A 15,766-nucleotide genomic window follows, 5' to 3' on the forward strand; every position below is an offset into this window, starting at 1 on the left:
AACATTGTTATGTGAGACGAATCCCTTTGCAAATGGATACTGTACTACTTTTGCAAAGCCTGCACGGCTTATAGCTAGAGCATAAGCTCGACCCCTGCTCTTCCCATTGCTAGAGAACTATACACGCCATTGTGAAGCGCCGGACTTTTGGTTTTGTTTCATGTCCTGCCTGACTGAACTCGCCTGTATGGTTGGGTATGCACAGACCTATACCAATAACGGATGATGCAACAAGAAATGGAAGGCAGGGTACAAAGCGAGCCGCATAAGAAATTGACCCTTCTAGCAGTGATATAGAAGGAGCGTCAATTCTACGACACCAGCGGACCTCTCACGGCCTTTGCGCCATTCACCGCTACGTCTTGACTCATAGATATTTTGTAATTAATTAATTAACAATAAGATCCGATATGGTGTAGTGGCTAACATCGCCGTCTCTCACACGGCAGCCGGGGGTTCGATTCCCCCTATCGGAGCTCACATCTTCTTTTTCGCCGTTCTTTTTTGCTTGTTGGAAGATCCCTAAATATTTGTGAGGAAATGAATCTTCCTAAGATTTAAAGTTGGGAATAATCGTCAGTGGGCACTTGCGGCCCGTGGTCGCAGCTGCGTTGCGCCTTCCTTTTGTGATTGGTAGGTAGCCTGCCTGCACGTCACACTGCAGTCACGCTACGCTGTCTGTCTAATGTAAGGGCTGGCCAAATCCCAGGTACTAGCTATCACATCGCAGGCGAGAGAATAAAGTATTTTGGTGTATATCTTGTCATGGGGATATCTAGTAGTGTGTGGAAGACTGAATGCTTGTTTTGGACTGCAGGAGTTGCTTGAAAATGCGTAGGATCGAGAGGAATATATCCCTGATAGACCTACATTTTCCACGCTTCGGGAAGATCATCTACGGGAGATGAAAAGTATACCAATGCTATCCCAGACTAACTCACAAATCACAAATCACAAACCAAGAACACACTTAGATGATAACAGGACAGGCATCAATCACTTAGAGGTGAGAGTCTCCGTAATAGTGATAGATGGAACTATGAGTAGATTCATTACAAGACATAAAGGCGACTACGCAACACCCGCATAACTTAGCTCGCCTGCAACCGCCCGGCTAGGCACATGACCGGCAGAAACGCCCGTGACCTCGCGAGGAGAAATAAGGCATCCGCCCATGTCCAGGTCCGGAAAATCAGGCCACAGAACTGTTCTTTTTCCTCTGACCGCCCCAAAACAGCAGAATAATGGTCAAAACAGCCGGCCAAAACTCGGCGGGAAAACTGGTTAAATACCCACCGCCTTTCTACGGCACATGACCGGCAGAACGCCTGCAACCTCGCGAGAGAAATTCAGGCACCCGGCCGATGAACAGGTCCAGAAAATCAGGCATCGAGACTGTTCAATCCAGGCGGTGGCAGAAAATCAGGTCGCCTCAGCAGTGGACACACCATTCCCACTCTATACTTCCTTATCAACGCCTTCCTCCCCGCGTCCTCACCGCGCCGGCCTACCAGGCCCGGTAGAATCAAACCTACACCTCTCCAACTCACCATCCAACCCCGAGTCCCTCAAAAGGGGAAATCTCTCTCCTCAAAATGCAAGGCTTCAGTGAGTCCCCCCGCACCGCACACCAGCCCATCATCATCAGCACCAGCAATCACTAACCTCAACCCACCACAGACATGGGACGGTTCGTCTTACCCCATCCCCCCCCCAGGGCCCCCGCTCACTTCCCCCCTATCCCTACTCACTCCTGATATACTGTGCTAGGTACGTCCCCCCGGACCAAGAAGGCACAACGACCGGCAACGCGCTCCACAAGAAACACCCGCTCGGGGCGCGCGCCCGCCACCTCAAGACGACCGGCGCGCTCACCGTGCGCTTTGAGATGCCCTTCGCCGTCTGGTGCACGACCTGCCGCCCGCACGAGACCCTGATCGGCCAGGGAGTGCGGTTCAACGCCGAAAAGAAACCGGTGGGGAGGTACCACTCCACCCCCGTGTACAGTTTCCGGATGAAGCATGCCGCCTGCGGCGGGTGGATTGAGATCCGGACCGATCCGCGGAATACCGAGTATGTGGTTGTGGAAGGGGGGAGGAGGAGGGATTATGGGGGTGCTGATGAGCATGATGGGGGGGAGATATTGGTAGGGGGCGTGGGGTTGGGCGCTGGGCAGAGTAAAGAGGTGGATCCGTTTGCGAGGTTGGAGGGGAAGGTGGAGGATAAGAGACTGGGTGATGGGGAGAGGGAGCGGATCTTGGAGTTGCAGGCGCGCCAGGCGAGGGATTGGGAGGATCCGTATGAGAATTCGAGGCGGTTGAGGAGGGGGTTCAGGGAGGTGAGGAAGGGGTTGGAGAAGAAGGAGGCCGACACGCAGTTATTGAGGGATAAGTTGAGTTTGGGGATTGAGGTTGTTGATGAGACGGAGGAGGACCGTGTTAGGGCCGGCTTGGTGGAGTTTGGAGCGGAGCGGGGGAGTACTACTGGCACCAGGCTGAAGCCGTTGTTTGCGCCGGGGAAGCCGTCTCGATCTACGGGGAAGGTCGGGGATGCGTTGGAGAACCGCAAGGCCCTGTTTCGCAATGAGTTGAGGGGTAATACGCGCGCGGCTGTGGATCCGTTCCTGAGTAGCGATTCGAGTGAATGGCGCCCGGAGAGCAAGAGACGGAGGACTGTTGCAAGTAGTCGGCTTGCTGAGGAGGAGGCGAGAGAAAGCAGTGCAACGCCAGATAGTGAATCCGCGAGGGCGGCAGAGGCCACGCCGCTGGCTTCAGCTGGGCTGGTGGATTACGCGTCGGATTCTGATTGATTGATTCTACATGGTGCACTCTCTACAATGGCGTTACTTTGGTGGTTCGTGATACCCTGGGTGGTTGTTGATATCATATTGAGTTTTATGACTGCATGGCTGCATTCCTTCTACTCTGAAGTTCTGTGATGTAAGAATATGAGCATCTTTGATGTTAAGGGTATATGGTAGACAGTAGAACTCTTGAAGATGGCCAGCTTACTTGGCCCAAGGGGCCTTCGTGAGCATGTCCTCCTGGGTCGCCGGTCCACCCGGAGCCGGCCTTTGCTGGGCACTCGCCCACGGCGCTCGGGTAGGCGCCATGGGTCCCGGGGGTAACCGTGAGGTATCAGGCAGAATCGGGGCTCTTGCTGGGCCTCCAGCCCAGGGTGCAGCGGTGCCACCACCCGCGGGGCTTGTCTGTGAGCCGGCAGCCCAAGGAGCCATGGTCCCCGGTGCAGGATGCTGTGTGGAAGGTTCCTGGGGTCGCGACTGAGGCCCTGAGGCGGCATGCACCGTAGACGGAGGGGGCACCGCGTTGGGGTCGCGATCCCAGCTAAACAAGGACCCAAAGGGGAAATGCTGGACGACGGGGAACTTGGACAGAACTTCCGCGTTGTACATCTTGATCATACCCTAGCAGTTGTCAGTAACCAAAGTTTCTGCTCAGTCCGACGCAAAAGTACCTTGTTGATCTTGGCCCAGCCGGTGCGGATGCCTGAAATATCGTAGAGCATCGGACTATGTTCCCAGAACGGCCCCTTCTTCACATCGTAGATGAACCCAATAGCAGAGAAATACAGGTTTGTTTGTCGCTCCCGTTCCACGACGGCCGCCTTCGCGACACCGTTGGGGTCAGGTGCATCAGGAAGGGAGCCCTCCTCAGGGACTTGGTCCGTTTGCGAAAGAGCCGGGGCGTACTGCGCCGAGCCGAAGATGTAGGGAATGAACGAATGATCGTCTAATCCCCACACGCCGTGAGACCCGGCCGGCTCCAGCGTGTAGCTCCTGATGATGATGCGGACGAGTTCCAGGTAACTCATTCAGGTTTAGTAGGATATTGATTGTTGATTGGACATCGAACTCACGGTTGGATCACGCCCAAAACGATAGCTCGTTCCTCCACCCCTGGGGTGTTCCGAGGGAACCCGTTTAGTTTCCATAGAGCCCCCAAGAAGGCCAGAAAGCTCAGCTCATGACCCGTGCCGTAATCCAGGCGTTGGGGACTTCCCCAGCTACCCAGAAAATAGGCCTTGAGCTCTACCTCTGCTGTCGGGCCGTCGGGGTCGGACGATTTAGTCTTCAGAAGGTCTGCGGGCAGGCACTCTTCCAGTAGGCTTGAGACGCGGCTCTCCACGATCTCATACCACCGGCGGAAGCTAATGTTCCCGAATCTGCGGGGCCCCCTATCGGGTGGTGCTTCTTCCAGGATCGCTTCGAGCTTGGATAGTAGTTGTTGTAGTTGACGGACGGGGGCGGAGTACTCGACCGCATCCGATCCCACCGGCCAGGTCTGGACACGCCCATCTGGCAATTTGGCGGGGAACATGGACCGGTTGAGCTGCAGCAGGAAGGTCATAATGTCCACGTAGCCTTTGGAGCACAAGAACTCCGACACATCCTGGTGCTCGTGGATGCGTTTGATGGGCTCCCTGAAGCTGTGTCCCGCGGAGGGGTCAATGACAGGCAAGACACGGACTAGCCCGTTTGCAGCCATCTTGGAAATTGGTGTAACTGTTTTCTTTGTCCAAGTTAATGGATGAGTCTCAGCGATCAGGTGGTTTTAATTGTCTAATCTGATAGACCAAAATTTGGGGCTGCGCCAACAGGTTGCGTTGCCCTCGTGAAAGCCGTGGTTGTGGTGGGAGGGACGGGCAACGGAGTTGCTGTTGTTTGCTCTGCCGACTTATCGATAACGGTCGATGACGCTTGGATGGACTAGTAGTAAATTAGTGTGTTATCGATTGTTTTGGTCCGACAAGCCGCAGCCGCAGTTGCAGGCAGCTTCAGCTGTCAGTCACCCCCTCCGGTTCAACCCCCGCAAAGTTCACGCTGACTATCGTTTCCCCCCTCATTTTCATGTCATAATGCTATGAAGGAAATGCATCTGCTTGTCCCGTTGAGGTTCAAACCCTATGGGCGTTCAACATGGCAAGATCTCCGCATTCCGCCGCGTCGCGACGAAGGAAGCGTGACTCCACCACGCAGTCGGTCGACTTTTTGAACACCGTGATGCACAAGACCTTTCCCTCCGAATCGAACATCAACTCTCCGAATACTCCTACACGCCGCTCACGTCGCATCACTCTAGCACAGATCCGACCGTCTCGTGAGGACCTGTGGGAGATTCCGCGATCTCCTGAATTGGCCCCGGCGTCGGAGCCCCGACGCCGACTCCCAGCGAAACTCCCCACCGCGCAACCATCGTGGAAAAATCGACTGCGAGGCACTGAAGTGCCTGAATATGGCAGCGAAGTGCTTACGTCCGGGACGAAAGGGCAGCGCAATGGCGGGGTTGCGGAAAGCGATAGCGGGGAAGGAAGTGAGGATGCTTACGACAATGCTGAGGAAGACGAAGATGCGAATGTTCTTGCAGACATTGGCGACGAGGAAGCCCATAGGTCCGATGATGACACCGAGATGATTGATGTCCAAGAGGAGAGATCCATGGAAGACGATCCACCTCAGTTGAATCTTTTCTCTGACAATGATCAAGAGCTTGGACCTGCACAGCATACTTCCCGTTCGTCGTCCGTGGCAGATGACGATGAGTCGCAGCTACAATCAGTGAAAGGACTGGCGACGCCGAGTAGTGCTCACTCACATCAAGCCGAAGACATGGATCCTTCTGGGGATGAGCAAGAGCATTCTTCTGAAGCATCGGACAGCAGCCAGCGCCAATCCACAAGTCCATTTTCTCAGGCTGGAAGCGAGAATGATGAAGAAATGGAAAGCTTGTCAACTGAAGCATCGCATGATGACAACTCATATACTATGGATCAGACTTCAACGGCTGCGGAGAATCGTACCGAGCGACGAGGAAAGGCTTCGATACCAGTGGAAAAGTCCCTCGGTCCCAAATTTCGGGGCGAAAAAGAGGGAAGAAGAACACGAGCAATAGAAGCAGCACTTCCCAGCAACTCGCGAAGCCTTGCTGTCGGAGTATCAGCCTCAGGTCGCCAAGAGCCGCCGCTGGGACGATCAAGCAAGTCGGTTACTACAGGAAACCCAGGTGGAGCAGATCTATCGCGCCATTTACGGACTCGCAATCAACCTCGAACAATTCAAGACATGCCTGATGAAACCCGTGAAGAATCCGCAGACGATGCACACAGCCCCACCGATTCAAGTGAAAGCCGCAATGACTCGGGCGACTCTGGCGTGCATTCTGCTGAGGCCGAACCGTCCCCGGTTGCAACCCCAAGAAAACGGAGACGGACCGCTGTCCCGTCCCGTCAACAGGCAGATGTAGCGCAGCCGACTCCTGGATCACCACATCCGAGACGCACCGATTCTCACGTTGATCAACATCCGCAGAATGAATCGAATGAAGATAGCAGTTCCAGACAGAGCTCGGACGAGGAATCGGATTCCCTAGCGGACAGCCCGTGGTTCTTGAAAGCGTCCGAGGCGGATGGCCAAAAGGAAAGTTGGAAGGCTATCATCAGGCAAGGTCGGAAATCGACACGACTGAGTCAGTCATACAGAACTACTGAGCTCGACTCGGTCCGAAAACCGATCTGGTCGATGATCGCGCTCTACAACAACCTCGTAGAACGCTCCGAGGGTGGCGAAGGGCCTTCGGACAATGAAGTCTCACGTTGCGGTCGACTCCTGAGGAAGGCCAACGAGAAGCACGAAAAGCTGCTCCAGAAGGTTTTCAATCTGGGCAAGGCAGGTAGTACCCGGGCGGACAAGAAGCAGGGCGTGGCCCTGGTGCGGGCCTTCTACAGAGAGATAATCCGCCCTATGGCGCGGGTTGTGTTTCTCTGCTATGAGATCTACCACATACACGAGAATCTCTTCAGTGAGGCGTATGGTAACCTCCGTGATCACCTGACTACGCTTTCCGAGTGGGCTCAGTGGGTTGACTCGATCTCTGGCTATTTGGGCGATGAACCGAGCTGCGTTGAGTCGGGCCTTCGTCGCGCCCTAGAAAAGCTCATCCAGGCCATGAATTATGGCCTATTGAAGAAAGCGTCACGACACAACCCCCCCGCGAAAAAGAAAGGGCCGCCACGGGGGAATCTGAACCCATGGACGCAGGACGAAGAGGATGCTCTTCGCCAGGGATTGCAGGACTATCCCGGTAAGTGCTTTCCACACCCTGATTGACATTATAGCTTGAGGGCTGACGCGATGATTTTGTAGAAAAATCGAGCAACCGGTATAAGTTAATCATGGGTGAATTTCGGCGACGGCTCCCAAAGCGCGGGATCATTGACCTCCGCAAGAAAGCTCAAGAACTGTATGAAAAGTACATGTCGGAGATCGGAGAGGAGTTGACGACGGAGGAGGGCCGGAACAAATGGGAGTGGGTGACAAACATCCCAGGTTCGCGGTAATTTTAAGCTCATGTGCTGTTGTGTTGTTGTTGTTGTTGTTGTTGTTGTTGTTGTTGTTGTTGGTGGTGGTGGTGGTGGTGGTGGTGGTGGTGGTGGTGGTGGTGGTGGTGGTGGTGTTGAGTTCCAACCACGGGCTTGGGATGGAACCATGGATCACATTGTTTTTAAATAGCGGGGAAAGGAGAGAAAGGGGGGATTGATCCACAACAAACAACAAACAATTGACCCGAGGAGGTGAAAAGATTCAATTCAATGTAGATATTGTCAGAAACTCAATGACAGGATGTTGTTCTGGACACGAGCTGAGATTGGCTGGGAGGTATACGGAGTACAGTACACTCAGTACATTGCCAACAAATAGTGCAGGGTGGGAGGAGACTGGCTGGAAGCTCCTTTTCTGGGGGAAGGGGGAGGGGGAGCTGAGGGGGAGCTGGAGGGGAAAGCTTGAGGAGGGGAGCTTTCCAATGTACTGAGTAAGTTACTGACTGTACTGGCAGTACCTATTGTACATACAGGTGGTGGTGCGGTAGACAGCTTCCTTCCTTTCCCTCCTCCTCCTCCTCCTCCTCCTCCTCCTTCTCCTCCTCTCCTCTCCTATTCTTCTACTTCTCTTTTTCTTCCTCCCTCCCTCCCTCTTCTCTTTTCCTCTCCTCATCCCTCTCTTCCATTTTGACAATTCTCTCATCACTCCACCTTCATCTCTCTCTGTCTATTTTTCTCTTGTACTTACTTACTTTTGTAATACTATAATTTATTTCTTTTTTTGTTTTCTTTTCACCCGCCTCTTCGTTCCACCTTTGGGTACCCTTTGTGGTTGATAACTACTTCCCACCACTTCCAGTTCTCGGTAAGTACAGTACCAACTACTCATACATTCTCCCCTCTGGATCTGCATGCCCGGGACAGAAGCACAAACTCCTCCGACCATTCCCTTGCCCCCCCCCCTCCCCCTCCATTATCATATCATTTCTTTCTGGTCAATTGTCGGAGCAGAGCTCCTTGCCATTGAGAGAAGCCCGCTTAGGTTGGTTGCGCAAATTGCGCTTGTCTCGCCTGTTCTCCGCCTGGGTCCTGGCCCCCCCCCCCCGGAGTTTGGCGGGCTAAAAAAAAAGGAGATCCGCCTCGGCTACCCGTCGCTGCTCCCTCCGCCGGATTGAGGGAAATGAAAACATTCAACCTCACTGGCTTGCGTTCTTGCCTTTATTTTCCTTGGTGACCTGGTGCTGTCTGGCGACTTTGGCTGTTCTTTCCAGTTTTGGCAGCTGGAGCTGTATCATCTGCACTGTCCCTTTTAGCATTGTTTACTATACTTCCCCCCTCAATTTATTTTGTCTTCGCTGTCCGAGCTAACGTGGACACTGTCAATTCGCTAGAATCCCCACTTGAGAACTTTCTCTCTCCCTCCCCTTTTAAGAAGCTCGTGGTGCCCACCCCCTTTTGACCAACGACTCGCGACCTCCTCCCACACCGCATCATGGCTTCCACTGAGGATCCTGTCGCCCCTGTCGCTCCCGCCGAGCTTGAGGCCGACATCGCGCCCCCCGCGACTCCCGTCGAGTCAACCATGCTCTCCGGGAGCGAGGGACCCCTGACAAGCCCCGAGGCCTCCAGGGACAAGGAAAATGTCAAGGCATCGCCGGTCAAGAAGAGCCCAACAAGCACTACAACCACTAGACGTCCGCTCTCGGGGACGACTAGCGCTACGAAACGGCCCAGCTCGGTCTCGGGACCTCCCAAGTCTACAACTTCGACCTCGCGCACCGCCACGACCAATGGTACCACCCTGAATAAGCCACCCACCCGGCCGACCAGTACAACTACTGTGCGCAAGCCCCTCGGCACTTCCACTACCACAAGCCTGCACCGGTCTCGCGCATCCGTCAGTTCCACAGACGAGAAGTCCCGGTCGGTGGCTAGTTCCGGAGACGAGAAGCGAGGCATCTCTAGTGCAGCCAAGCGCATGTCGCTGGCAGGGACCCCCGCCACTAGGGCCCCGGTCAAGCCCACCACTTCCACCTTGGATCGACGCTCCAGCATTGCGGGCTCTACCACGGCCGAGAAGAGAACTTCCACCTCTCGTCCCAGTACAGCGTCCACCGTGAAGCCTCTCGCGAGGCCGCCTACCGCTACGTCGACCTCTCGCCCGGCCACCTCCTCATCCGCCGCAGCACGCCCAACTACCCGTCCCTCTTCCTTGGTCTCGAAACCCGCCACATCCACTGTGACCAAGCGTCTGAGCACCGCTCCCAAGAGCGCCGGAGAGGATGCGGAGAAAATCCAATCCCTGCAAAACCAGCTGTCAGAGAGTGAAGCCACGGTGTCTAAGCTGAAGGCAGATCTAGACACGGTCAACATCAAATTGACCGAATTATCCTTGGCTCCGAATGAGACTGCTACCCAGGATATTGACGAGGCCACCCGAGCGCTCCGAGAGCAACATACGGCGGAGATCGAGAAGTTGACAGCCACGCATGAGGAGCAGCTACAGGCCCTGCGGGTCCAGCTCGAAGAAGCAGAGATCAAGCACAAGGAGCTCGAGGAAAAGTCTCTGAAGGATCTAGAGGAGGCGGCCCAGCAAGCTGCCGCCGCCGGAGACGATGAGACCGCTGGTGCCTTGGAAGAGTTGAAGCAGACTCATCAGGCTCAATTGGAAGCGATTGAGAAGGAGCTGGAATTGCAAAAGGCTGCGGCTGCTGGATACGTCGAGCAACTCGATACCTTGAAGGCCGAGCTGGAGTTGCAGAAGAGCCAATACGCGGAGGTCATCCAAGCCTTGGAAGCCAAGGCCACCAAACTTGACGATCTTCAGCGAGAATTGAACGGTCGTGACCAAGTGGTGGAAACCTTGCACATGGAGATGGATCGCCTGAACCATGCCAAGCAACAAGAGGCTCGGGCGGCTGAGGAGGCTGCCAAGCAAACCATTGCTGCCCTGGAGGACAAGGTTGCCTCGCTCGAAACCAAGCTGGCCGAAGCTGGATCTGTCACTGACCATAGTGGTGAGGAGACGGTTGCCCGTCTTGCTGAGAAGGATCAAGAAATCGCCGACCTGAAGGAAGCCCTCACGAAAGCTCAGGGTGAACTTGAACAAGCCCGTGAGTCTGTGGATATTGCACTAGCCGAGAAGATCAAGGAGCTTGAAGCTGCCCACGAGATCGCAACTGCCAAACTTCAGTCTGAGCATCAGGAGATTCTGGAGAAGACGCAGGTTGAGCTGCAGCAGGCACGCGACGCTACCGAAATTGGCCTGGGGGAGAAGGCTAAAGAGCTTGAAGCTCAACACCAGGCCGTCATCAACCAGCTCCAGCTCGAGCATGAAGAAACTCTCAAAGAGGTGCGGGCCGAGCTCCAGAAGGCACGCGAGGAAGCCGAGGCCGGCTTGGGCGAAAAGTCCAAGGAGCTTGAGGCTGCCCACGAGGCTACGATCGCTAAGCTCCAATCCGAACACCAAGAAACTCTTTTAAAGGTACAGGCTGAGCTTGATCAAGCACGCAATGACACTGAGTCCGGCCTGGGAGAAAAGGTTAAGGAGCTCGAGGTCGCACACGAGACTGCGATTGCCAAGCTTCAGTCTGAGCATCAAGAGACCCTTGATAAGGTCCAGGCTGAGCTTCAGCAGGCGCGCAACGACACCGAGACTAGCTTGAGCGAGAGAACGAAAGAGCTCACTGCTGCTCACGAGGCTACAGTCGCCAAGCTCCAACTCGAGCATCAAGAAGCTCTCGAGAAGGTGCAGGCCGAGCTTTCTGAGGCGCGCAGCGCCACGGAGACCGACATGGGTGAGAAAGCTAAGGAGCTCGAAGCCGTTCATCAGGCTGCAGTCGCTAATCTTCACTCTGAACATGAGGAAACCATCTCCTCTCATGCTGCCACCATCGCTGAACTGAAGGCGAAGCACGAGGAAGCGCTCGCTTCTGCTGCTGCTGCCCATGCACAAGAGCTTGCTGCTGCTAAGGAAGCGGTCGAGTCCGCAGGCACCACCCACGCTCAAGAACTTCAGGAGCTCCGGGACAAACTGCAGGCTTCTGAAGCCGCCTACGAAGCCTCCACTGCAGCGGCGCAGGAGGACCGCGAGGAATTGCTCGCCGAACTCGATGCTGCGCATCAGGCTGAGTTGAATGCCCTCCGGCAACGGTTGGAGGCCACGGAGCAGAATCTCACCGAGGTCCGACAGGCTTTGGATGATGGTGCGAACTCGGCTCAGGACCTAGCCATCCAGGAAATTGAGTCTCTCAAGGAGAAGGTCGGTGCCCTCGAATCACAGCTGTCCACCGGCCAGGGCGAGATCAAGTCCCTCCAGGATGCGATTCAAACCAAGCAGGGACAGGCTGAGGCCCTTCAGCAAAGCCTGGACGCTTTCGAAGACAAGACCAAGGCTAAGGATGCCCAGCAGCAGAGCCAATTGAAGTCTTTGGAGGAAGCTGCTATCGCTGCCGGCAAGGAGCTGCAAGATAAGGCCAAAGAGGCCGCTGCTGTTGCCGAACAACACGCGCAGACCCTCGAATCTATCCGAGCTGAACATGCTGTCGAACTTGAAAAGGCTCGGACGGACGTTTCTGGAAACCAGGAGCAGGCACTCAGTGAGCTCCAGGCTAAATATGAGGAATCCGTGGCTCTTCTGCGTGACCTGGAATTCAGACACGCCCAGCAGATGGAAGCTCTCCAGGCCGAGCTCAACACGGCCCTTCAGCGCCATGCCAACGAGATCACCTCCCAGGCTGAGGTTCGCGCCCAGGAAATCGCGGAGCTCCAGAAGCAGCACGAGGAAACCCACAAACAACTCCAGAGTGAGCTGCAGGCCAGCCAGGCCTCCAAGGCTGCTGAATCGGATGCAGAGCATAGCAAGGCGATTGAGCAGCTCCTGACGATCCAGGAGGAGAAGCTTTCCAACCTCCGTGCTGACCTCGAGTCCACGAACCAGGCTAAGATTGAAGAGCTACAGAATGCGCACGACGCGACCCTGGCGGAAGTTCACGCTCAGCTCGTGGAGGCTCAAGCTGCTGCCCAAGATGCCTCTCTTCTGGAGAGCCTGAAGCTGACCATTACCGACCTTCAGAACCAACTGACGGAAGCCGAGCGGTCTGCTGCGGTGAGCGGTGAGCTCGCTGGCAAGCACAGCGCCGATCTTTCCAAGGTCGAGGCCGAGAAACACGAGTTGGAAGAGAAGCACCAAGCTGTGTCGGCGCGGGTCGAAGAGCTCGAGCAGACCTTGGTTGCTTCCCAGAGCGCAAGGACGGAGTTGGAGGCGGTCCTGCAACAGCTCGCCGCATCCAACTACGAACTGTCGCAACTCAAGAGCCAGCACGAGACTCTGACGGGCGAGCTCGAGCAGTTCCGCTCGCAGAACCGGAGCATGGAAGAGCGCGTCCTTCAAGGTGAACGAGACCTGAACAGCCAGATCGACAAGAACATGTCGCTCCTCAACCAGCTGGGAGAGGTCGACTCGATGATCTCGGCCAGCCGCAAGCGCACGCGGGAACTGGAGGCGGAAGTGGCGGCGCTGAAGGCCGAGAGGGACAGTGCCAAGGGCTCGTCGGTTGGCCTGGACGGCAGCCGGTGGGCTGGAGAGACCCTTGCCAGAGAAGACGGTGGTTCCACCGCAGTCGAAGGTGAGGACCTTGGTTCATCTATTCAGGGAACGGTGGGATCTCCCCGTTTATCGCCATCACCCTCCCATTTCCACCCTTTCACATGACTACGCCCGTTCCCAACGTATGTACCGACATGGAGTGACTGATTGGTTTTTGTGACATGTATAGATGGCCAGCATCCAAGAGCAGCTTAAACACATCCGTACCACTAATGATGATTGGTATGACGAGCACCGACGGTAAGAGTTTCTTCCCATACTTGGCCGACGCACCTGCTGACCAGACTTGTCTCAGAATCCTTGGCGAGTTAGCCGAGTTGTCTCGTCGGGCGACGCCCAACCCTCCGAGTCAGTCGACGACACCGCAACCCGAGAAGGCGAACGGCTCGAGCAGCAGTTCGGACGAGCAAGGGATTGAGGAAGGATCCTCGTGAACGGGGAGAGAAGACTCTGGGCTCGAAGAAGACTCTGGGCTCGGGGGAGGATGACCCTATTTCCTTTGTCGTATGATGTCCCGAAGAGGAATTTTCATTATTGTTGTATTGGCCTAGGCTGTATGTAATAGAATACTCAGGATACCCCTGTTCTCCGCTTTTTTTCTTGTGGCTCTCCGTGTTCTACAATGCCCCTCTCCAGGGGATCCCATTGGACGTGTTGGTGTGGTTGCACAGGAAAAAGCAGCAGGCAAAAAAGCCATCCACACCCGGCGATTTCATGCCCGACTGGATTGGACTTTTCTTTTGTTTTTTCTTGTTCGCCGTGGCGGGTGACACACAACGCCGGAGATTGTAAGGCCTAAATTGCACCGTAGGTTTTTTCCTGTCTCTCACCAGTCGGCCTCCTGCTTTTCCCTCTTCGCCTCCCGCCTGGCCGCCTCGCTTCGTGGCCGCATTCGCGCCCAATAGCTCTGCACCGCCCCCCACCAATGTTTTCGGGGTGGTTGATTTTGTGTAGTGTGTTTGCGGAGCTGTTCATATCGTGCCGGGGTGAGGACGCGGAGCGGCGGGGAGAGGCGGGGTGGCTGGAGGTGCCAGTGGGCAGGGGCAGCATGTGTATCTGCATATGCTGTGGTGTTTGTCTGTCGGTCCGTGTTGGTGTCCGCGTCGGTGTCCGGGTCGGTATCGTCTCCTTCGTGGAGGTACCGATGCTGCTCGAACCCTTGACCTTGTCTGTCAAGGGAGTCAAGGGAGGAGCGGTGTCGTAGCCAGTGCAGGATTTCTTGGGTTTGAGTGGTTGGGTTGGTTGGGTTGACTGTTGTGAGGGGGAAGATGGGTGCTGCTGGTGCTGGGGGTTCTTCTGGGGTTGGTTTTGTGGTGGTGGTGGTGGTGGTGGTGGTGGTTTCGTTAGTGATGTTTGTATTAGTATCGGTGGTAGTTGTGGTGGTGATATGAGGGTTAGGGTTTGCACTGAGGGTATTGGTTTCGTGGTTAGTACCTGGGTTGTGGTGGTTGTTGTTGTTGTGGTTGTAGGACATTTCTATGTCTTTGCTTTTGTCGGCATTATTGATGTGGGTACCGGTGTGGTTATGGTTCTTCGGGGTTATGTTGGTGGTTGTAGTGGCAGTGATGGTGGCGGGGGTGGTGGTGGTGGTATCGTGGGGAGGATCTACTCCCTTGGAGTTCCCCTCGGGCTCAGCATCGCTATCCCTATCCCCATAGTGCTGTCGATCGTGTCGATCCTGCGAGTGATGAGCCCGGTGGTCTTGGTCTTGTTTTTGGTGGTGGTGATGGTGATGGTGCTGATACCCCCCGGACAACATCCGCACATCCTCCGGTCGACGGATCTCGTCGATTCGCCATGGTCGTTCTCTTCTGGTTCTGGTTGTGGTTCTTGGTGTGGTGGAGCGGGTGGGCTGCGCTGCTGCTGCTGCAACTTCCCCGTTTGGTTGGTGGTCGCTGGTGCTGTAAGCAGGGATTGGAATCTGGGCTGCGTTTGCACCTGCATTTGTGTTTGCGTTTTCGTATGCAGTCTCCATGTTCGTGTCTGCGTCCGCATTTCTGCCCTGTGACCCTGTTTGCGCGTGGAGGTGGGTTTGTTTCTCCGTGATGGTTGTGGTTGTGGTGTTGGGCTCTAGGCCTGGATTTGCTTTTGCTGCGCGTGCAGCAGCAGCTGCTGCTGCATCGAGGTAATGCTGATCCTGATCCTGATCCCCTCGATTGTCTCCATACCTCACCGGGGCAGATCCGTTAGTGTAGGCGTAACTCTCGGCCGTCAACCCCGACGAAAACGCCCGGCAGTACGCCTCATACTCTGTATTCAGGTGTTTGGTGGACGGGGTCGGGGAGGATGACCTTGAGCTGCTGGTGGAGATGGTCGTGGAGAAGGTGTCGGTGTCAGTTTCGGGTTTGCTGTGTTGTAGGTCTTGGGGGGTTTGGGGGTGGTTCTGGGGCTGGAGAGGAGGCGGTGCGGAGCGATGGTAGGTTGGTTTTCTTAGGGACTTGGAGCGGGAGAGAAGTTTCGGGGGGTGGGATGGGGATGGAGAAGAAGGGTTGGGAAGGTGCTGCGAGAGCCAGTGGCGGAGGTGGTGGATGGTGGATTTGCGGCGGAGAAGAGTGGGATTCCTCTTTGGGGTCAGGTGCTTATCGGGATGGGAGGTGGAGGTGGAGCGGTGGTTGTGGTTCAGGGTGATGGAGGAGGGAGGGGGGAGGGTGGATGAGGTTGAAGTTGAAGTTGTTGTGAGGGTAGGATTGAGGGGAGGCATGTCGGAGAGAGAGGCATTAATTTATAGTAGAATAGATATGGTGCAGTGCTGTACATGAAGAAGGGGACATTCTTTTCAATGGTGGGATGGGATGACGGGTTGGATCGGGTTATATAGTAGTA

At 55.4% G+C, this 15,766-nt stretch overlaps 5 protein-coding genes and 1 non-coding gene across 6 annotated transcripts; 4 read left to right on the forward strand and 2 right to left on the reverse strand.

The window, feature by feature from the left end:
- Positions 1 to 404: 404 nt before the first annotated feature.
- On the forward strand, positions 405 to 476 carry ASPACDRAFT_t68. The gene has a single exon. It is a non-coding gene; the product is annotated as a tRNA-Glu (tRNA).
- Positions 477 to 1,595: 1,119 nt separating this feature from the next.
- On the forward strand, positions 1,596 to 2,809 carry ASPACDRAFT_39981 (Saf4/Yju2 family protein; the record flags this gene model as incomplete). Its single annotated transcript, XM_020200683.1, has 3 exons — positions 1,596 to 1,608; positions 1,681 to 1,690; positions 1,771 to 2,809. 3 exons carry the CDS (start codon positions 1,596 to 1,598, stop codon positions 2,807 to 2,809), a joined length of 1,062 nt encoding a protein of 353 aa, XP_020059008.1.
- A 198-nt stretch (positions 2,810 to 3,007) lies between these two features.
- Positions 3,008 to 4,505, reverse strand: ASPACDRAFT_23792 (uncharacterized protein; the record flags this gene model as incomplete). The annotated part of the gene is made up of 3 exons (XM_020199225.1): positions 3,008 to 3,424; positions 3,475 to 3,826; positions 3,877 to 4,505. The coding sequence occupies 3 exons, from the start codon at positions 4,503 to 4,505 to the stop codon at positions 3,008 to 3,010; spliced, it is 1,398 nt and encodes a 465-aa protein (XP_020059009.1).
- Positions 4,506 to 4,936: 431 nt separating this feature from the next.
- On the forward strand, positions 4,937 to 7,353 carry ASPACDRAFT_57670 (uncharacterized protein; the record flags this gene model as incomplete). Its single annotated transcript, XM_020203273.1, has 3 exons — positions 4,937 to 5,696; positions 6,078 to 7,097; positions 7,160 to 7,353. The coding sequence occupies 3 exons, from the start codon at positions 4,937 to 4,939 to the stop codon at positions 7,351 to 7,353; spliced, it is 1,974 nt and encodes a 657-aa protein (XP_020059010.1).
- A 1,474-nt stretch (positions 7,354 to 8,827) lies between these two features.
- ASPACDRAFT_23971 (M protein repeat protein) lies at positions 8,828 to 13,187 on the forward strand (the record flags this gene model as incomplete). Its single annotated transcript, XM_020199241.1, has 3 exons — positions 8,828 to 10,561; positions 11,249 to 12,994; positions 13,113 to 13,187. The coding sequence occupies 3 exons, from the start codon at positions 8,828 to 8,830 to the stop codon at positions 13,185 to 13,187; spliced, it is 3,555 nt and encodes a 1,184-aa protein (XP_020059011.1).
- Positions 13,188 to 13,769: 582 nt separating this feature from the next.
- On the reverse strand, positions 13,770 to 15,644 carry ASPACDRAFT_57672 (uncharacterized protein; the record flags this gene model as incomplete). The annotated part of the gene is made up of 1 exon (XM_020203274.1): positions 13,770 to 15,644. The coding sequence occupies one exon, from the start codon at positions 15,642 to 15,644 to the stop codon at positions 13,770 to 13,772; it is 1,875 nt and encodes a 624-aa protein (XP_020059012.1).
- Positions 15,645 to 15,766: the final 122 nt, after the last annotated feature.

This window comes from Aspergillus aculeatus (assembly GCF_001890905.1).
Source record: "Aspergillus aculeatus ATCC 16872 unplaced genomic scaffold ASPACscaffold_3, whole genome shotgun sequence".
NCBI classification, from domain to species: Eukaryota; Fungi; Ascomycota; class Eurotiomycetes; order Eurotiales; family Aspergillaceae; genus Aspergillus; species Aspergillus aculeatus.